The sequence below is a fragment of the Chlamydotis macqueenii genome, chromosome 8, assembly GCF_036417535.1.
Source record: "Chlamydotis macqueenii isolate bChlMac1 chromosome 8, bChlMac1.mat, whole genome shotgun sequence".
Classification (NCBI taxonomy): domain Eukaryota; kingdom Metazoa; phylum Chordata; class Aves; order Otidiformes; family Otididae; genus Chlamydotis; species Chlamydotis macqueenii.
This window is the reverse complement of record NC_141563.1, coordinates 10,463,003-10,484,868: the sequence shown is the minus strand read 5'-3', so window position 1 is coordinate 10,484,868 and position 21,866 is coordinate 10,463,003. Positions and strand designations below refer to the sequence as shown.

The window sequence follows — 21,866 nt, the reverse complement described above, 5'->3', positions numbered from 1 at the left end:
AAATAAAGGCTCAGCACTGAGGTGGGACTGCCTGAGAATGTGAAAGTCAGCCTCACATGTAGGGTTAGATGTTGGTTCTGCTGGAGTCAACCCAGTCATTTCAGAGGCACCAGAATTTGAGCTTAAAAAAACAAAAAAAAAACCCAACAAAAAAACCAAACAACAAATAAAATGTGGTGAGAAGGCAGAGATACAAAGTTAGGTGGGAGGCTGGGAGTAGCTGGGTAGAGTTAAGCAGTCGACAGCACAGGAAAGAGTAGCTGTGTGGCGTATATTTTGTATGTATGTATCATACCACGCTTCTTGTGATGGCGTTTCCTGGCATATCAACGTGCATCCAGACAGATAGGAACCAGGCAATTAAAAGATTGAACAAATCTCAGTGCAGCTATGGGACTGTTTTCAGCCAAAGGGATGCTGGCGCAGTGGCAGAGGGTGAGCACAGGTCCTGCGCAACACCGAGGCTGGATGTGCACCGCACCAGGAGAGAAGAGGGAAAGGGAAGTCCAAGTCACCTGTGAGTAGCACAGTGCCCGAGAGTTGTGGCAGGAGGTGGCTCAGAAATGCTCCTGACTTCTGCCAGCAGCTGGAGTGAGTCCTCTTGGGGTTTCATACTCGCTGAAGGCACTGTGGGTTGAGTCATGGCTTTGCTTTTGGAGACAAAAAGGCACATGCATACAAAGAGACTGGGAAGAAAACAGAGCAGAGACAGGCAGATAACAGACATCGCCCTCATTTTTTAAAAATTGAGCTTGCCTGAAGTTGTATAAATGTAGTCTAGCAGAGGATGAGCAGCAGGTTAATAGCAGCAATTAAGCTCAAGGGGAGAGCCCCCCTGAAGTAAATCAGAAAAGACGTGGATCAGAGGTGCAAGTGATTTGCTTGAGCTGAGAAATCAAAGCAGAAATACGACTTTGGAAACTCGAGAAGGAAATGGAGAGTGACTGACACATCCCTCCTAAAGCAAACACAGGAGCCGCTGGATAAATCCCAGATCTGCCGTGTGATACCCAGAAGAGGAGAAATGGGCTCCACCAGCCACAGCCGGGACAGGGAGAGTCACCGCACTTATCACGGTGTGATCGATCTGGTTTTTAAATACCGTCTCTAATTAAGAAGATAGAAGTGTGTCCCACTAATAGCATCCTTGTCTATGTGGCACCTGGTGTTTTCTGCTGGCTGCAGTGAGAAGCAGTAGCAAAATTAGGCCATTTGTATTGGCATTCAGATGAATAAATTAGTCACCTGGGCTCTCTCTAATAGCGCAAGGACTAATTCAGTCAGGTGTTGCATACGGATTCACAAAGAGTTGCTGTGAAACACAGAAGAATTACTAATTCTCTCTGAAAAATTCTCCAGCCTTTGCCTTTTTTTTTTTTTTCTTCCTACATCTCAACTTTGTTTGAACCCACATGCAAACTCCTTACCCCATAAGAAGAAATCCCATTAAGTGAGCAGGATGGCTCGGCGTGGAAAGTTAATCGTGGGCACAGTCTTCGCAAGCTCAAATCCACAACCTTGAGGGGGCCCTGTCCCACCGTGGCTTGCATGAAAATAGGAAATAAAGGCAAAATGAAAAGCTTGTGATGTATAAAGTGTTGAATGTGGAAAATTTACTTCATTTAGCGCTTGCTAGCAAAAACACTTGATAATGGCTATCACGGAAAATGGTCTGAAAAATGACTGCTTTCTCTGAATCCTGTGTGCGGATCATCAGGAATTACCTCCTTTAAGTGTCTGTTATTACTGTGGGCTGTGGCACAGTGTGGAGGCAGCTGTCTCACTGTAGGATAAAACACCAAGGCTGAGGTGTAATTGAACATTGACAGGCAATTTCTAGGATTATATCTGGGGATTGTACCTCCAGAAGAGAAGCATCTCTGGCTTTGTGGACCCAAAACAGTCCAGATAAGCCGTACCAGAGGAATTAATCACCAGTCCTCTCATCATAAGCTGTTTCCTACATGGCTACAGTGGTGTATAAAAAAACAATCACAATGTAAACCTGGTCATGGAAAAAAATGAGATTAAAAACTGTCGTAGTGTGTGAAGATGTCTTGCTGTGCGCTCTCATGCAGCTGGTGGATACACTGAGCCCAAGCCATCATGGTTCCACGGCTGCAGAGGACGTCTCTTTAGGTCGAGAGAGAACTTGGTCTTGGCAGGGGTTTCTCTGCCGGTCCGCACACCTGGTCGCCAGGAGCCGGGTTGGAGACTACCGGTTTGCTGTTGGGGCCATGGGAGAGATGCCCAGCGGCAGCTCGCTCCATCCCCTCGTTAGTAAAACTGGGCATGAAACGCGGGGGTGAAGACACAATGCAGTCTCTTGTATCTAAAGAGTGCTGTTAGAAATAAGGGGGGTTGCTAACCAAAACGTATGCAAGGGCCGAATTATTAGGCTAAAACTCATTAGCAAAGTGGATTGGTCTTAATGACTCTATTGATTTTTCACTAACAAAATAAGAAACGGAGAAAAATTAGCACAGTATACAATTATTTAGTGCTGCCTCCCGGCATTTTCTTCCCATCCTTTCTGTGAGCGCTGTAAACAAAACCAGATTGATGAAAAGGGTTCCCAGCGCAGAGCCAGGCTAAGGTTTCCCAGCGCCGGCCATCTCCTCTGAAAGGAACCACTGTGTCCCGCAAGCTCTTTCAGCCATCGCAGAAGAAAGGGCTGCTTGGTGCAGCTCATTTCCCTATCCCGGTCCGGCTGGCCTCTTCTTCCTCCTCTTCTCGCCAGGGCCACCGCGCAAAGATGCTGGTGCCAAGCTGCAGAGCCGTGGCGGAAGAAGCATCTCCCGAGCTGCCTTCCCTCCCTCGACAAGTCTGCTAGCCACACAAAAGGCTATTGAACCGGGAAGGCTTCTGCATTCGGGTAGTGTGGCGTTTTGTTTATTGGCCTGTCACCCACAACAATGAGGAAAAGGGCTTTTCCTGTGGTTTTTTTTTTTCTTTTTCTTTTTTTTTTTTTCCTAAAAGGGTACCATTGGCTGTAATGCATGCCCTGGTAGTGGCATCAGGATGGTAGCGCTTTCTCTATGCAGCTGGGGGAGAGAGCAGGGAAATGAGCCCTTCTGGTGTGGGTACAAGCAGCAGGAAAGGAGCGTAAGGCTTTTTTTTTTTATTTTTTTTTTAATTACCTTAAGTTCACACACTTGTGTAAAGGTGTTTCTATGGACATCTTCAAAAGATGAAAGCTGGATTTTGTAACTGCAGAGGAAGAATATAGGATTTCTCAGGAATTACCTGGACTTTGATGCACGTGTTCCCATTCTTCCCTTCCTCAACATAGTTCATTTACACTCTCAGCATTAAAACTTATTTATTAGCCTGTGCTGTTAAAGGGTGGCCCATACATTCCTGCTATTAGCCGCATGCTCTGTGCCAGTGACTCGTCTGGATGCGGGAGCCTGCTCCCCTGGGCAGTAAGGAACAGGGTTTGTCCAGCAATCCTGCACCCTCGTTTTCCATCCACAATGCTGCTCTATTTGAGGGGGTTGTCACCTTCTCTGCTTTCTTCTTTTCCTTCCTGACACGCATCTGCTCCCTCGTCGCTTCGGTCTGCACTCAGCTACTATTGGAGCTCCTCTGCTGACCCTGTGGAGCTCATTGCCTGACTGCCGCTTCACGTGGTCGGTGTTTCAGTGTGGTTTCTTCAGAAGATGTTATCAGCTTCACAAGCTGTTAGGTCACCATTTTGAGTGAGGTTTTGCCAAGCCCCAACAGGACGATTCCTCATCTCAAGCACAGCAGGCCTCTCACTGATCACAGGTGCAGCCCATCGAGGTGTCATCTGCTCCAGCATCTCTCAAACATCCTCTGAAACAACCAGGGAGTCAAAAATCGACATTTTAAGGTATTTTACTGGATTGAGGCCACTATGCATAGCAGGACCAGAGCAGCCTTCGTTCTCTGCTGCCGGGGAGGTGGAGACGTCTCCTGCCTTTCTGTCCAAGGAGCACCAAGAAGAAGCCCCTGTGTGTTGGATTTACGATGTAGCGGGGAAGGCAGCTTTATTCTTTCTCTAATCTTCCTGAGGAACACTGACCTTGTTATTACTGATAAAAATTCAATTAGGGAATAAGCTTTAGACAAAAGCTTTTGTCTACAGAAAAAAAAAAGGGGAGGGGAATTGTAACTTTTTTTTTTTGCTTCCTTGTAACGTGGTTTCTCCCCCTCCTGCTATTTTTGGAGTATAAATACCCATTGTTTTGTATTTGCTCAAGAAGGCCTCACTTACCATGAGCCCTCCTTCGAGAAGATGCTAAAGGACCTCCTTAACTTTCTGCTCATGAGCTGCTCCAGGGCTTAAATGCTCCTTGTGCTTAAAGACTAGTGTGTGCTTAACCTCGCTGGGCTGGGCCAGGATGCTTCAGACCTTGCTGGGTTGAGCCCCACGTGCTTTGGTTTTGTGCTGGAATTAAGTGCTGGGTGCGTGTTGGTGTGGGTCTTTGCAATGTAGCTGGGGCAGTGGGTGCAGGAAAGCCAGGGTAGGTACAGCACGTGCAAAATGGAGTGTTTGTTGTCACAGCCAATTCCCAGCCTTGACAAAATAAGCTAAACCTGCCAGAGCAGGATGGTCCTGCAGGTTGTGTCACGTCCCACCACTGAGGGTGGACGTGGCCCTTCCTTCTCCCAAGGAAAGAAAAGCAACATCCTCTTAACCTGCTACAAACCCCGAGTGAAAGCAAAACTTCTAATTTTGCAAGCAGGCTACCAGCCTGCCGTGCCTTCACTCCGACGTTATTCTTGGCGTGTAACAAACGCGTCCCTTCCCCTGCATCGCAGCGTGCTCCTGCGCGCGGCTCTGCGGCAGAGAGGGGCGGTGGATGTGAAGGCTTCAGCCAGCTGCAGAGCGGCTGTGGGAGCCTTTTTTTGGTGCCCCCGCTCCCCCGCCACGTCCTCCCTCTTCTTGCCAGCTGGTGCGTCGGCGGGGCCACTCCTGCTGAAGCGGCGCCGGGGCGAGCCCAGCTCTGGAGCATTTCCCTGCAAAAAATACAGCGGCCTCGGGCTGCAGCAGGGCTCTTCATCTTGTCATCAGGCCTTAACCGCAGTTTGGACACCGAGTTAGCTGGTCGGGTTGAGGTTGTGAGTCGTGCCGGGTTCAGTGAGCGCAGCACGCTGCGTCATGCTGCGGGAAGGTGTAGGAGGTGTTTCTGGCATTTCAGGCAGTTCTCACCCTCCTCCCCGTTTTGGCTGTGCTGCTGCTGCCCACGTGCGCTCACGGGAAGGAGTGGGCTGGCCGGCAGCTTGGGATGGCGGCAGCTCCCTGTCCATGGGCAACTGAGGGCCTTGCAGTCCACTGCCAAGGCACCAACGTGTCTCCATCCCCGTCAGCACGAAGATGGAAATAGAGTGTCTGGCAGCAGCAGTCTGGCTCTCAGTGGTCTTCAGGCGGGGGGGAGAGGTGGTATTTCCACACTGTGGCAAGGACTTCTTCAGCACATTGCTTTTTAAGCGGTTCTTTGGCATCCTCTTGAGGAGCAGTGCACCTCATTGCTGCAGAACAAACCCAGAAGCAGAAGAACAGTAGGAAGAATGGGAAGGGAAACAAGGCTAGATGACTCTCAGTATTTCGGATCTCTTTGAGTGTTTAATAGCGCTGATGGCCTCTGGTGTGAAGCGTAGTGAGGAATGATGGGCTGTGGGGCTCCCTCCTGAGCAGGAGGATGGAGGACCAGGTAAATGAATCTCCTGGAAATGCCCTGAGCCTCAGTTGTCAGTCACTACTGGTGCCTTTCACAGTTCCGAAGCGTGACGGACAAAGCCTTCATCACCACCAGCTTAGTCTCACGGTTTTGTCTAAATGTCCAAAGCGATGGATTTAGGCTTCACAGCAAAGTATTTCTGCATTCTTTCTTTCTGAATCAAATATTTTACTTTTAAAATGTTTTTGTTTTTTTTTTTTTCTTTCTGTGTCACTGATTGCTGAATTGGAATTTGGGCTGATTAGTCTCTTGGGTTGTTTTTTTTTAACATGCTAAGAAAGCCCTTTTACTAACAGTGTTGGGCCGCAGAGAGCTGTTAAAGCGCTGCATGTTCCTGGGTGTGGACCCTCCAGCAAAGCGAGCTTCGCAATCCCAGCATCGTCAGTGGGGTTTTAACTGCGGAGGCATTTTGGAGCCTTTGTTCCTGACATGTGCTGCAGCTGTGCACCCCAGTTAAACTGATTGCTGCATCAGGAAACATCTCTCCCTTTTCTTTTTTCACTTTTTTCTTCCCCCCACCTCTTTCCAGACAGGCCAGTGACTGATTTTGATTTGTGGGGCAACTGGGTACCCCTTGAGTGAGTAGAGTTTCACCTCTTTTATCACTGCTGAGTTGGTCTCTTCTTCTTACCGGCTGCTGTTCAGGTTTTTTTTCCCCTGAGATTATCAGATGAGGTATTCTTGTTCACGGCAGCTGCCTTGCGTTGCTCATGGGATTACACACTCTGTTGCTTTTGCCTCCGAGGTTATGTTTGCACAACAGATGTATAGGGTTGTGTCCACCAAGGTGTATCTTTACGTAAAATAGTTTGCTAAATCAGTTCATTGGACTCCTCCTGGAAATCACTACACGGGATGAAATTTATGAGGTTAACTGTGACGGAAGAGTCTGCTGTCATGGTTTAATGCAGACCTTCTGGAAATGGTTGGAGGAGTTGTGCAAACTCTGTTTCCTATTTTTCAGGTTTCTACTCAGCTCTGAATTTAAATCTCCCAAGTTTAGAGAACTGATAGGTGTTATTAGTAAGTGCTCCCTTGGTTTGTGTTACTCCTCGCTAAAAGCAGTCACTTACAAATCTGTCTGGCTTTTCTCCTTGCAGGGTCGTGATTACTGTTCAGAAGAAGAGGATGTCACATAGTGCCAATTCTGCCACTTGCACCAGGAGAACTACTGTGTAAATAGATGACAACCCAGTCGAGACCTTTTGGAAGTCTTCTAGAGCAAACAGCACTACATAACAGAAGAAGACCATTTCCACATTATATGCTCCATTCAGTTACAGTGTTTCTTAATGAACAGATGAGGAATATTGCTAAGAACTCGTAAGGAACTCTTTTTGTTGCTGCTAGTTAAAACTTGTTGCAACTTCTCACTTTTTTCTGTGTCCAGATACGCAGCAAATCCTTAAAGTTAATCCAAAAGACGTTGCTGATTTTATTGAGGCTTCTGGCCTGTTTTCTATCAGATGAGGTAGTGTTATACAAAGCTTCCATAAGTGAACATTCAAGCATCTAAGAACCACCCTTAAGCTGTCTGTCAGTCCGCGTTCGGGCCGGAGTGCTTATTAGTGCTGGTGATTTCAAGCTTTGGAGATGGGATGTTTTTGCCATGGCAGGCCTTGTTTCTCTGCTGAGAAGAAGCTCAGAAACTATTATCCATTAAAAGCATGTTATCACTGAAATACTGGAAGTGATGCAGGAGCAGGAATTTGTATTTTAAGATGAAAAAGAGTTTCATTTAATAGGTATCTTAATCAAGGACTAAGCTTGCAGTATTGGCTTTGCTGAGCACGAATGGGAGTGTGATCACAATCATTTTGAATCTCTTTTTTTCTAAGAAAATAAACATTTTACTGTTTTTATGTATTCTTGTCTTTTACAATGTTTTAAGAGTCCGAGGACAAGGAAGGCAAAACTGGCTCTCGGCGTTGATGAGTCTGTGGATCTAGTCTCTTAAAGCAGCTCTGTGCCAGCTAGGGGTATCTGCTGAGTGTCTCGTAGAGTTTATTTTTCCATAGTATACAGAGAGGATACTACCTTCTCAAAAGCAGATGTTATATTTTTAACAAATGCTGTCATGAGGGGGAACAAAAAACCAAAACAAAACAAAACAAAAAAACACCACCAAACTTAAGGGGGGAAAAAAAAAAAAGACACTTTTTGTATTTATTATTTCAAAGGAGGCTGTTACTTGTGCTGATATTTCTTCCTGCTTTGACACCATATGAGGGCCAGTTTTGTGCTGCATCTCATGGACAAACTTCGTCAGGACACAGGCTTCTGAATTGTATAGATTTAATTGTTCTGATGTGTGTGATGTACGTGGAATGGACCATGAGATTGCATTAATAGCATCTTCTGCTGACGTGGCTGACACTTGAGTGAGGCACTCAGCCCAAAGCCTTTTAACGTTGGCCAGTTTTCACTGAACCTTCTGAAAATCAGATCCCTTTAAGGGGTTTCAAGTCCCTTGAAGATCACCTGTGACTTCTGAAAATCTCTAAAGTATTAGGCAGTTTCTTGACTGAAGAGATTTCCTCCAATGTTCGCTCCGAGTGGGTTTGGACAGTCCACGTCAGAAGATTTTGTTCCCTGTCAGTGCTGTGCCATACCTAGAATACGTCCCCCCAAAAAAACCCAACTTCCTCATGCTTCCTTCCCCGCACTGGATTTTCCTTTGGCTTTTGGGCAGTGGATGGAGCGGTGGGGTAGGGAGGACCCACTAGCAAGAGAGACCCAGGAGTTCCTCTTATTCCTGCAGGACTGGACGTGAGCACCTCCAGCAAGAGCAGCTTTCCAAACATCGTTTGTGAGGGTGCGGTATCAAGTTACCTTCTTAAGGCAGAAGCTATTTCTGCACACTGCAAACCGCTCAGTCCCCTGGTCTCCTGTCAACCTCAGTTCAAGTAAAATAGTTGCTGTATTGCAGGACTGGGACAACTGAAGTGCTACCTAGCTTCAGTAGCTTTCCATATAAAAGCTCAGGGACAGGGTCTGCTCTGGGGGGTTTCACTGTGTGCATCTTTATTCTGTTGATGATCAAAATTTGCCAGCAAATTCTGATTTTCTTAATCTTCGCTGCATTTTGGCAGCTGCTTTGACCACACAACTGTTCCCGAGTATCCCGACCTCCCTGGAGATGAGGTTTCACCAGCTTCCTCCCATCACGTCTTGGGGCTGTTGGCATCTCTCAGTGCCACGGAGCCATTTGATCTGTTAGGAAATCTTCGGGGTGATAACTCTATCCTCATGCGTATGATTTTTTTCCATAGTTTATGTCACTACTCTTGGGCAGGTAGCCATTCTAAGGAGAGTAACGAGGCTGCGCATTTCAATTATTTAAACACTTTAATTAATAAAGAGTCCTGGGGCTTGATCCCAAAAAACCTTCTCTCAGAAGTGCTTTATAAAACTTTCACAAATAGTACAAGAGTGATGGAATTGGATCTGTCCTTTAGAAACATGGTTCATTTTCTAGATGCTGAATGTCTCATGTGTAAATTTCTCCATACAAACCCTGTGTGACAGACACATCATGGTCCTTCAATCCACCAGCCTCCTTTTACGTGGAGTTTCTTTCAGCCACCTCTTAGCTTTAATGTATTTTTTTTTTCTTTTCTTTTTCTGTGATGATGATGATGGCACCAAAGGCATGGGCTTTGATGGAAGCTGTGTGAGAGAGGAAGAGCAATTCCCGTCTTACCTGTGCACTCAGCGTGCTCAGCAGCAAGTTCTTTATTCCTCTGTGTAAATTATTACCTCACTGCTGGGCCTTTAGATGACAATATTTGTGAGTGCCTTGGTAGACTGTCCTGCTGCTGATTGTGGAGGCATGAGGATGGGCAGGAGGTGTGGAGGGTGTCAGTAGTTGTCTTTGGAGTTCGTGTGCTCCAGGATTGCCTCAGGTTGCTGGAGGGATTGGGGTGAGGGTGACAGACTTTGATTTGCTCTACCCTTCTGCAAGAAACGTGGGCAGACTTGGGGTTTCAGAGGGGAGAGGTTGCCTAGGCATGTCAAGTCAGCAAATCCTTGGCCACGGCACCTCTTGCTACCATTGCCTTGTACCAGGTAGAACCCTGGTCCTCCAGCTTCTTATGGTTTTCAACTGACTGAGCTTCTTGGTCAGGCAGGAGGCTTGCTTTTTAAACTCTTTAGGATATGGCAAAGCAAAATTACCGGTTAAAAGGAGCTGTGCTTATGGAAACAAGCAGAGCAGAAACCTTCTTCTAGTTTTGAATGTCTGAAATCTAGGAAATACAAGATGGTTTCTAGGCACTTCAGGCTTTGGATTGGCATCCTTCTCTCCACACCTCAGCCACTAAGAGCTGTCTGCTTTGCTTGTTGAAGCAGGATGACCATCTCCTCAAGCCTTGAGCAGCAGCTTACCACAAAGCCACGTCCAGAGCAAGAGCAGGGACCTGGCTGCAGCTGTGCAGTGTGCAGGAAAGCGACGGGAACAACCGAATCTCCTTCTAAGAAGTTGCACTTGCCGCAAGCAGACCCACGAGGTCGCTCAGATGAATGTTGCTTTTTAAGCTGCTTTATTTCTTCCACCTTTGCAAAGTCGTAGCAGATTTTGTTAAAAGTCTAAATATATGTGGCAGCTGAGGATCTGTAATAATATAAGCTGATTACTGTAGCTTAAAATGCATCCCTCCTTGAAGCCATACCTCCACGTTACTTTGCTCCACTCAAATACATTCAGTAGAAAAGAGGAGGGTGGGAAGAGAAGGAAGACTGCTTATATCTGATATGCTGTGCTTGGTGTACTGGTTTTTTAACGGGTTGTTCAAGGTTTCTTTTAAAAAAGAAATATCAAGAAAACTATTTAGGAGATTGATGCACTGCTTAATAAGGTCCAAGTCATATTCCGGGATCTTGGAGAAAATTGTGTGAAGGGGTTTCGCAGTCAACCTTTTTCCCTTGATGTGCTTTTTCCTTTTTCTAAAGCCCTTTGAGCTGTGCTGGTTTTCCTTCTCGGAGCCTGCCCTAAGCGCTAGCCTTGGGCAAGGGCAAGGAAAGGAGCCAGGGAGCTAGGAGAGTTGCCCAAGAGGCTGGTGGCCATCCCCACATCCAGCCTTGTGCCTTGGCCAGTGCGTGCAGAAGCCTCCCGAATACCAACCCAAGGGACCTGTATCCCAAGGGATCTGTATCCCTCCAAGGCCTGCTTGGATGGATGCTCCGTCCCACGCGGGCACAAAGCCAGCACAGCAGAGCTGCACCGTAACGCTGCATCACGAGCAGCGTTGTCCTAACACACCGGGCTTGCTGGGGGCTGCTGACTTTGAGAAACTGTTGGAGGACTTGAGCGAAAGCCCAGCCCAGTCCCTTTGCGCACAGCAGGAATAGCAGTGCTTCCCAAATCCTGGCTGCACAGGTGGCATCTTCAGCCCACAAATGCCCTCATCCCAACGTCTCCTTGCGCACTTGGACCTTCCCTGCAGCCGGTGGAGATGTGCATGGCGCTGCCACAAGATGCGGCGGCCACTGCTGTAAGAAAGGAGGCAGCCAGCAGCAATCATGCATGGTTTTTTTGCAGCATGCCATTTCATTGCTGTAAGAGAGCCCAGGGCGCTGACTGCCCATGAAGCACAAATATTTTACAGTCTGACTTAGGAGACGAGTGAATGAGTAGCTGAAGCACCACAGAGACATATTTAAACTCCAGAGACATTGCCATCGTTGTGCGAAAATTAGACTGAAGCTAAATATTCGGCTCTCAGCTATTTCAGTTTTATCAAGTCTATAAAACAATAATTACCTGTCACTTCAGTTTTGGAGTTAGCACTGACTCAACTCCAGATCAGCTTGGCTGACACACCAGACGTTCGGGACAGGAGAGGTTTCCAGCTGGGTCATGTCTGCATCTGCTGAGGAATGAATTTAATAGGAGCTTTAAGCGAAAGGGGCTGATTTCCAGTTGCTGTTGCCACGCCCTGTCACCAGTGAAGAGCACCAGGCTCCACGAAACCACATACCCTGCGTAATCACCGCTGTAAGCTTAAATTTTCTAACCTAACGAAGGTTAAACAACATTTTCCAAAGCCAGTAATGTCTCTCAAGCTTTATGACCGCGAGTGTTCATACAGCAAGAGCCACCCCTCCCTGTGCCAAGCAGGACAGAGAATTTCGCCTCTCAGCGAAAGTGGTGAATGAGTTACGGAGGTGAGCGCTGTGTCTGCAGGGAGAAGACACTGAAGTGAAAGGATGTCAGCGGGGCCAGGGCTCCCCGCAGCGTGTGGAGGGCCCAGCCAAAGCCAACGGAGGCTGATAGAGCCAGAGAGTGCCTGCCTGTGGGAGCATGGCTATGCCACAGCTGTTCCTCAAGAGGCCATACTGGGACCAGTACTAGTCAGTATTCACTGTCTTCATCAACTGCGTAAACTGTGGGATTGAGCGCACCCTCGGCAGGTCTGTGGATGACACCAAGCTGAGTGGTGCCATTGATTCACTGGAGGGAAGGGATGCCACCCAGAGGGACCTTGACAGGCTGGAGTGAGGCCATGTGAACATCATGAAGTTCAACAAGGCCAAGTGCAAAGTCCTGCACCTGGGCTCAGACAGGCCCCAGTATCAGTACAGGCTGGGGACTAGTGGATTGAGAGCAGCCCTGCAGAGAAGAATTTGGGATATTGGTGGATGAAGAATTGGACATGAGCTGGCAATGATGTGCACTTGCGGGCCAGAAAGCCGACCGCATCCTGGGCTGCATCAAAAGCGGCATGGCCAGCAGGTTGAGGGAGGGAATTCTGCTCCTCTACTCCGTTCTCGTGAGACCCCTCCCACCTGCACTACTGCATCCAGCTCTGGAGCCCCCAACATAAGGAGGACATGGACCAGTTGGAGAGGGTCCAGAGGAGGCCACAAAGATGGTAAGAGGGCTGGAGCACCTCTCCTGTGAGGACAGGCTGAGAGAGTTGGGGCTGTTCAGCCTGGAGAGGAGAAGGCTCTGGGGAGACCTTCTCATAGCAACCTTTCAGTACTGAAAAGGGGCCTGTAAGAAAGATGGAGAGACTTTTTACCAGGGCCTGTACTGACAGGACAAGGGGCGACAATTTCAAACTAAGAGGGTAGATTTAGACTGGCCATAAGGAAGATTTTATTTTATTTATTTTTTTTTTTAAAGCTCAGGTTGGATGGGGCTTTGAGCAACCTGATCTAGTGCAAAGTGTCCCTGCCCATGGTGGGGGGGGTTGGTTTGGACTAGATGACCTTTAAAGATCCCTTCCAACCAAAACCATCCTACACTTCTACGACTGTGAAACGAGTGCCCTGACTCAAACGCTGTATGGGACGTTGGGGGAGCCTGAGCAACAGTCCCGTGTGCCAAAGAAACTTTTGTCTGTCTGGGATTGTCACAGCCCAGGGGACAATAACAAACCCTTGAACTCCAGGAAAATCAAAAGCTTCAGCTGTAGCCAAGGTCACTGTGCAGGAAGCACCATTTCCGTGGTGTTCACTGAGCAACTGCAGAGGAGTTCAGCTTCCTACCAGCGTGGCTGTATGGAGGATGCTTTTGGAAGCGTTTACCTGCGTCCTGATACTGCTGGGAAACTCTCCTTTTCCAGGCTGAAGTGTTTCTCTGTTTAGTTTAATTCTGTAGATGTTTGGGGAAGAGGAGACAAGGAACACAGGGATGGTTTTGGCGGGTCATCTATTTGCTTTACTGTTGGGAAGGAAACCTTCAGGTCAACTATCAAAGACATTGGGTAAGCACGGAGTGAAAAGTCATACCCTTGTTGTTGTGCTGGTGTGGCAAAGGGACGGGAGTCCCTGCTCAGGACACCTGCACAATGTGAAAGTTGGCAGAATTCAGAGTAGCTCATGCCTTCACTTTAGAAAAGTCGTTGTTTTTTGTAAATTTAGCTGCATACCTCTACCCATGGCATCCAGGTAAACGCTCACACTGAGTTTGAAGATGGCACAGTCGTCATCATCGTCATCAGCTTTATCATCATCATCAACACGTGTGGGACTGTGACCCTGCCTCATAAAACGCCAGCGGTACCACCGTCCTTGGGGGTGCCCTGCTGGAGCACCGAGCATCCTCCGTTGCTGCAGGCTTTCTTCCCCGCTCCAAGCCTTCGAGGTGTGAGTTGAATAGAAAATTTGTTTCCCCTCTATATATATATTTAAAAAAATGAAATTTTGAGACAAAAAGTTATTGAGTGCGATTGCTGCGAGAAGCTAGCAAGCTACATGTGGGAACTGAGTGATATTCTCGGGTTTTTGGCATTCTGCTTTTGTGCCTATTAATAATCCCCTGGAGTGAGTCATATGGAGATGCATTTATTCACTGACTCGGGGAGAGCTGCTACCCAAAATAGCAGCTCTGTAACTTTTTATGATGCTGTAATGCCAGCACGGCAAAGATTGACATCATGTAACAGAGATGCTCCCTGCCTGGCAGTCAGATAACCTGTGTCGAGCCTGAAAATAAACATGGAAAGCCACGTGCTCGGTTACATAAAACAGCCGCGAGAGCCAGCCCGTGTTGGAAATGCCTTTTTGCCCTTTCCTGCACATCTTTTGCCTTTTTTTTTCTTCTCCCCCCCCCCGCTTAAGCCTTTCTAAGCCGCCTTTGCAGATTTTCTTAAACTGGAGCGTGAGGAGCATTCGGCCAGAAGAGGGAAAGGAAATGGCTTTTGCTGTGGAGCAGGGGGGATCACAGCTCGTAACAATCAACGTTTACTCTATTTCCACCCCGCCGCCCGCAAGAAGAGGTCTGTAGAGCAACCCTAACACGATCAAATTCAGCACAACCAGCTCGGAATTGCTCATCATTTCTTCTTGCCCACGTTGCTGCTCTGCCAGCTGCGCCTGTCCCTGCGCCAACCCCTGAGCATCTCCCTCAGCCAGGGCTCGTGCACAAAACCCAGCAACGCCTTCCCAGCCCAGGGCTTGCAGCCCGAAGCGCCGTGAAGGCGACGGCAGCACCCGGCGAAGGGCGTGAAGGCAGAGAAAGGTTTGGGTGGGATGTTTTAAGGGAAGGTGAAATTGGTTTTCTGTATTTTTTCTCATTCTCTGCCCTGCACTGCTGCCATCAGGTCTATCCTGGTGTCGCAGGCAGTGGGGAGCCTGATCCCGGGGGGGATCCTGATGCTCCCCAAAAGCACATGTGATGATGCTGAGTACTCTGCACACTTTTTTTTTTTTTTTTTGCACAATTTTGGCTTAAATGCCTCTGCAACGGGACCAGGCCTAGTCTCACACTGTGCCTTGCACCAAAGAATTAATAAAGATGAATTCACCCGCACTGGGTTTAATAGCTTGGGTGAACTTTCCCAGGCAAACAGTGTTTTATAGGCACCGTTCCAGCTGGAAACGTTTATTAACATTATCTTTTTATGTAGCACTTAGGAAGAAAATGGGACTCCTGCCACTGGCAGCTTCGGGCTGACGTGAATGATGGGCCTTGGGATGAGCAGCAGCTGAGGCTGAATTTTTGTCAGAGCTGCTGAAGTCCTCAGTTTGGGGTGACCTGACTGGAACGTGGCAATGTGAAAATGGAGTAATGGGCCATCCATACAACTGCTGGCATAAAGGAATTATTAAGGATCGTTTCAGTAGGAGGTGTGAGGTACTGACACTGACGTGCTTCCCTTGCCCCTCACACATCTGCGCAGTGCGTGTCCCTGGGGAACAGCAGTATCAGAACATGTTCAGACCTGGAAATAACTAACTAAATATTCCCGATTTCCTGTTAGAAAACAAATACAAAGAGGCGCAGGAATTGGCGCATCCTGGCTGTGATTTTTCCGTAATACTTTTGCCATTTCAGGAGCCATCTGCAGTGGGAGGGCGACGCCTTGTTAGGTAAAACAGCACCTGGGCAGCGCAGCTAGCAAGGTGGCGGAGGTGAACATGGAAAAATAAAACCGGATCCTCTAAGGAATGTGGAAGGATACTGCTAAAAGAGAACGCTTGTTCCTTTAGGAGAGTTTTGGGTTTTTTTTAACAAAAGGTAACGCAGGTTGCTGAGGGTTTGCTCTGAGATCTCTCCAGTCACCTCAGTAGAGATGAGAGAGAGATGACTTTCCTGCTGTTTGTGGCTCTGCTCCCACCTCCTGAGCCCCCACCCACCGGGCCCCAGCAGCAGGTTAAACCCTCCGGGTCTGAGTCTCCGGCTCTGGTTTCCCATGCTGAGCACGTCACCAGCCCGAGAGGATGGAGGTTTTGCAGAACCGGTGCTTCTTATAAGCAACTGCCTCCCTCTGTCGGCACGGGCAGCACCATGAGTGACCCATGGCCATAGGTGGGTGCAGGTGCTTGCAGAAGATGAACATCTCTGCCTGGTGTGTTGGTGTGAGCTCCGTGCTGGGTTGATGGACAGGTGGGGAAGAAGAACATGAGCAAGCCTGGGAGGCAGGGACAGGGCATCCCTGCAGGAAAGGCAGAACAGACGAGTGGCCACAATGATCATGAAGAAAGGTGGGAAAAGGTGAAGGGCTGCAGCCATGAGGGGCTGCTCCATCAGGCTGGAGACATTCACCATGCCAGGTAGCCAGCTGGCTCCGTGCCCTGCTGAAGGCTGAACAAGACAAAGAGCTGGCTGGGCAATTCAGAAATCGGTGTCAATGTAGCACAGCTTGACCTGAATATTTACATTTTATTAAATCTTTACAATCAGCAATTATAATCAAGTACACAATTATGTACATGGATTATATACATTTTAGCCCAGACTTTTACATCACAGTACGTAATTGCCCTTAGAAATATTGTACACACTTATCACCAGACAGTAAAACCCAACAACAGTGTTACAGCACCTGTTATTAGACATCTTTCATAAGAAAATATACGGCTGTAAATTGGGCTGGCTAAAAAAAAAATCTTATAAAATCTGAACATACAATATTTCATTCACAGAATGTTTGGTTTTTTTTTTCTATGTTCTGACTGACGCCTTTTGCATAAGATGTCCCGTTTTTAACCTCTCAACACACCTTATTCATGCCTAGCACTACGCCTTCAGGTACACTGGCAGGAGGAGGAGAACCAAAGCCGGGCTCATTTTGAAACTTCATTAAGAAACAATAAATGTAAACAACTGAGAAGATTCCTCTAAGATCAAATACGAAATCAATTGGCTAATCTGAATTACATGGCATGGAGTAAGCGCTAGCTCCAGCTGCGATTCCTGAATTCTTCAGTGTTCAATACCATACAGTAACTGTACACCACCATACAACGAAAGAGGTGATCACTGACTAACGGTGCACGAGCAATATTCCACATGGAGGGAGCAGACTCCTAAAACTTTGGGAAGAACACTTACGCCCCTCTCCAAAAGATTATTTTTAATGAATACATTCTTTTCACTTTTTAAGATGACAGAGACAGAAAACTGAATTATCTTCAGAATGATATGAAAAGGTTAACTAAAGCCCATTTCCTCATAAGGAAATACAAAGAGAAAATAACCTGAATAAAACTGCCCCCCCGCAATTTAATCCTCTTTCCCAAAAGGTCAACCTTACCCCATTCCGTTCTGTAAACAAAGCCACGGCTCTCAGGATGGTTTCAAAGGTAAAGTAGAACAAACTGAAACAAACAAACAAAAACCCCAAAGGAAGGAGGCAACAGTTATCTGAGGTAGGCCACCACCAAAACGACGCTTCAAATCCACACGGAGTTCTGGGACCATTCAAAAACCTCTTAAAAGGAGAGGTAATGTCTGCTGCTTTATCGATAGATGTGGAAAAAGCAGTTAAATGAAAGTGAGCTGGTGGTGGCAAGGAAAGTTAATCTTTTAATAAAATTTTACATCTACACCTATGTTTTCTGCAAGTAAAAAACCCAAACCCTTTAACTGACAGTCTTAACATAATGACCAGAGCGCCTCTGTAGCTATAAAAATAATTCTAGTTCCACCAAAAGAGCTAACAAGTATGAAGATGTAGTCCATGTCAAAGAGCACAGGAACAAAAATGCTCCTTTTGTGGCACTAAGCACTGACAGATCAAAGGAATTATCAGAGTGAAAACTTTTGATCTGCACCTGATGGTTTTGATCCTGCAGCTGACTGCACTCGGCCCCGTCACTTCGAGCCTGGGCACTACAGGGAAACGCAACGTCCCGCAGGCGTGGGCCGGGGCTCCAGGTAACACAGGACACTTAAAAGGCTCCGATGATCAAATTCCTTACATGAAGAAACTCACATAAAAAAAAAAATCTCAAATGAAAAACCCAGCTGCTTCAAGCCCTACTCATTCAATCCAAACCTCCATAGAGTTATTTGTGCAAAGGAATTGTAACTACATTTAAAAGCTAATTTATTTAAAAGGACACTTATTCACTATTCTGCTACCTCTTCATTTCCTCCTTGAAATGGCCTCCTACTCTAGCGATTTAATCATTCAGCTTACGGATCACGTTCTGTGGACTCTCATGCCCTCACAAGGTGCCTGTGCATTTGGCCGCTCCTGAAAGCGGGTGTCGGTAAGTGTACGCGTGTACATTCCGCCATTCATACTGCACAAGAGTGTACATACATAACTACAGTATGGCTGTGCTCACTGACAGTTGCATATTCAGCACACACAATTCCACCAGCTGAACGAAAGGTGCAATTCAGATCGGGGCTTCTTCCTTTTTTTCGTTCTGTTGTAAAGGTGAATATAAACCTTCATTCACAGCCTGGTGCAGCATATAGGCAGTGTTAATTTACTCCTCAATATAAAACAATTCTTTGAACCACAATTCACTAAAAGCAGTTAATATAAATCAAGTTAGTTCATTTTTGGCAGTTTCTTTGGAAACAGTCAAAACATCTCTCAGTTGTTTAAACATCCCCATTTTTACTTAAATAATGTTTTTCGTATCAGGGATAACAAACGGGGACTCACACTTACCTGTAACAAACTCCCGAAGCCCAGAGTAACATACCAGTCACCCTCGCAGTTCACGCCACTGAACTATGGACCCAACAGCCAAAATGGTTGCACTTCACTACTGGTACTGGCCTCAGTGCCTCAAGTATCACATGTACAGAAGTTGCGTATAAAAAGAATGACAACAAAGTCAACTGTTAGAAGTCAAACTTGTAGAAAAAGGAAGATTTTTGTTACAGCTGATCTAGTTCTGTTTAGTGTCCTTTCAGAGAATATTGCCAGTTTAAATTCTGTATCTCAGGGTAGATTGAGTTTTTCAACCTGGGAGGCCAAAAGAAACACCTGTAACTCAACAGCTGCCTTGTCCGCTTCACCTTAACCTCAAGCACAACTTTCACAACACACTGTGAACCTTTCGCTGGTAGACCCCAAACGAGCAAGGCTGTCTTTGTAAGCAGGTTCCATGAGGGAAACCAAGTGCATTGCCTTTGGTTTGTACAGTTTCTCTAGTCGAAAGTGGAGCAGAAGGGAGAACGCGCGTGTCATCATGGTCGTTCTTCATGGCAACAGATGGAAGGAGTGATGAGCAACACTGTTACGTCTCAGTGTGATATGTCAGGACAAAACCAAACTGCTTCTAGCTGTGCCTCACAGACATGACAACTGGAAACAATTTCACCTGCTGCTATCAATGAAGGCTTTCAACCCAGTACCGATCAGTGAAACCGCACCTTCGCTCCAACCAGAACAGTGGCTGACCTACTGCCTTCAAGTGCTCTCATCGATAACCGTTACGTGATATGTTAACCCCACGGTGTTCAACTTCTGCTTTCCAGACACCAAGGGGGCGTGACCTCTCGGAGCCTGGAACGCACAAGTTGGGCTCGTTCCCTGAATGAGCCTCCGGGGTTACAGCACCATGCAGTGGAGCCAGACAAATGCTTCGATTGCACATTCCCTTTTTTAAACAGGAAAAATTAAAATAATACAAAGAGTGCGTGTTGGATTTCTGTGGTAATTTCCAGGTGAAACCTGGTTGCTCATCACAATACTGATTATGTTTTCTAGTTCTCAGATATCAGGGCCTCACTTCTACCCAAAGAGTTCTCCATTTATTTACTAACAAATAAGTTATTATTACAAGTCATAGCTCATCCTTTTCCATCATTTCAAATGCTTCTATATCTTCACTCCAGTCTGCTAATATGGATTCCATAGGTTGGGCTTTATTATCCCAGTTCACTTTGGAATTTGACTCTGTCTCAGTCTTTAGTTCCTGAGGCTGGTTATCCTCTTGCGTGCATGCTGGCTCTGGAGCAGGAGCCGCCTCGGTTCCAGGGACGTAGGAATCCTGATTTGAAATGGAAACACTGTCACTGTCTGCGTGAGCAGGAGATAAAGAATCAGGGTCAGGAACATCAGGGCTTTCTCCTTCTTCAGGCTCCTCACTGATCGCACCAGCATCCTGAGATGCTGAAGCAGCTTCTTCTGAACTCTGTTTATGAGAATCGTTTTCAGATAATTTCTGGTCCATATTCTCCACTTCCAAGTCTTTCAGAGGAGAGAGAAAAAAAATGTTTTGGAAAAAAATTAGGAAGACAGCGTTTTGTTACGTATTTCATAAGCAAGGTCACTTCCCCTGACCTTATTCCTCAAGGAAGTGCAAACTTGGCATTGATATGAAAACTTAATAACATTAAGGAACATATTTTACAGAGGAATGTGAGGGAAGACATTGAAACACATTTTAAAAGAGAGCAAACAATGCCGTGAGACTACTTTTGGTTCCTCAAAGTTGAATAGTGACTTCTGGCTCAGTGCTAGTTGCCGTCCTTCAGTCTTAAGCAAATACCCCCACTGCGTGCACGGAATTTAAAATACTGGATTTTAAAGCACTCCCAGATCCACCAAGATCCCCCTTTTAGGGAAGTGCGAGTTGGACAGAGTTCCTTAAGTTTACGCAACTGTGAGTTAAAGAGAGAGCCAAAATCAAAGCCTCCCTCATCACATCCCCACTCAAAGCAAGCAACATCCCTAAACACCGACTGAGCTTTGTGACAGCTGCCCCATTTAACCACGCAGATCTCTTTGGAGTTTGATGTTAACAGCTAGCACACAGGACACCGATACTTCAAGACATCTAGGGAGTTTAACTGCATATGCCATGTTTAACAGGGGATACTTACTGCTATCAATAATGTAGTTTGGAATCATTTTACCTTTAAAGATTGTTGCTGGGATTCCAAACGGAAGCACAAAAGCAGGGGGGAAGAAGCAGACATGGATTACAAATTCTCAAGTGCAGAGCTACCTTTTGTATTTAGTATTTTGTTAGAGCAGCTTAACCATAGTTACAAACAGGAGGCATTTGTAAGGAGCTATGAAGAAAAAACACTGTAGCTTTTGGCACATCAGCTTTGCAAACGTGCAGAAAAGAAACGCTGTCATTGGTTTACTAGGGATACTGATGTACTCTGCTTGGACAAAGCAGTGCTGTGAGGAAGGCTCACAAAAGGAAAACCTAGCATTTTCTGCCATGTGGAAACATTTTCATTGGGAATGGATAAGCTTGCAGTTTTCTTGTCTTATACAACAAAAAATTGCAAAATATCTGAGGTCAGCAGCCTTATTTCTCATGATAACCACTTCTCCTTAGACAGGCAAAATAGTTCTAACAGTTGTCTCTTTCCTTTTGGGTACCAACAATGTCAGTGGGGAGCTGGATAAGAGACATTTACAATGTAGAGCAACACTACTCCTGACGCCACTTCAAAGCAGATTATGACAGAAAAGGTTTGAAAGGAATCGAAAAGGCTGTATTTTCTCATTAGTCCAACTGACATTTAACTCATGAACAGCATTTCTAGATGTTCATGTGAACTTGAGGGGGGGAAGGGGATAATGTCACATCTCAGATAATGGCTTTCTTATGAGAAAACTAATACCAATGTCAAAGAGAAAACTAGAGCTACCAAAAAACGTGCTTGCACCTTTGGGCAGCAAGCAGAAATCACTACTGTATGTTTCACATTGTGCCACGACACAGAGAGAAGCTAAATGCGTATAAATAACCTCTACTCTTACCTCTGTCTTTTGCTTTATCAGAAAGGAGCACCTCCACAGCCTCATACTCCCGGATTGCATCCAGTATAATGTTTCCTTCCTTGTTGAAGAGGAAGAGCATGGGAATTGTGATATCATCAGTATTCTTTCCATCACCAGCCATTTGGAAGAGAGGAGCTGTGTCACTACTGCTTCCCTCGTTGTCATCTAGCGGGACGCACACAAAAGGAAAAGCAAGCAAACCTCCTGTTAGATAAAC

At 46.5% G+C, this 21,866-nt stretch overlaps 2 protein-coding genes across 6 annotated transcripts in view; one reads left to right on the top strand and one right to left on the bottom strand.

The window, feature by feature from the left end:
- C8H1orf21 (chromosome 8 C1orf21 homolog) overlaps positions 1-7,574 on the top strand; it is a 119,394-nt gene extending 111,820 nt beyond the window's left edge. For both annotated transcript variants that reach the window (XM_086753554.1, XM_086753555.1), the window contains exon 6: positions 6,809-7,574. In XM_086753554.1, the coding sequence (XP_086609680.1) occupies positions 6,809-6,847 (39 nt within the window). In that variant the 3' untranslated portion in view covers positions 6,848-7,574. The remainder of the gene's footprint in view (positions 1-6,808) is intronic.
- Positions 7,575-16,297: 8,723 nt separating this feature from the next.
- Positions 16,298-21,866, bottom strand: part of EDEM3 (ER degradation enhancing alpha-mannosidase like protein 3) — a 31,203-nt gene continuing 25,634 nt past the window's right edge. For 3 of the 4 annotated variants that reach the window (XM_086753197.1, XM_086753199.1, XM_086753200.1), the window contains 2 exons: positions 21,629-21,814; positions 16,298-20,095 (listed from right to left, as the gene is read on the bottom strand). In XM_086753197.1, the coding sequence (XP_086609323.1) occupies positions 19,689-20,095; positions 21,629-21,814 (593 nt within the window). In that variant the 3' untranslated portion in view covers positions 16,298-19,688. The remainder of the gene's footprint in view (positions 20,096-21,628; positions 21,815-21,866) is intronic. The other variant, XM_086753198.1, reaches the window with a different exon arrangement.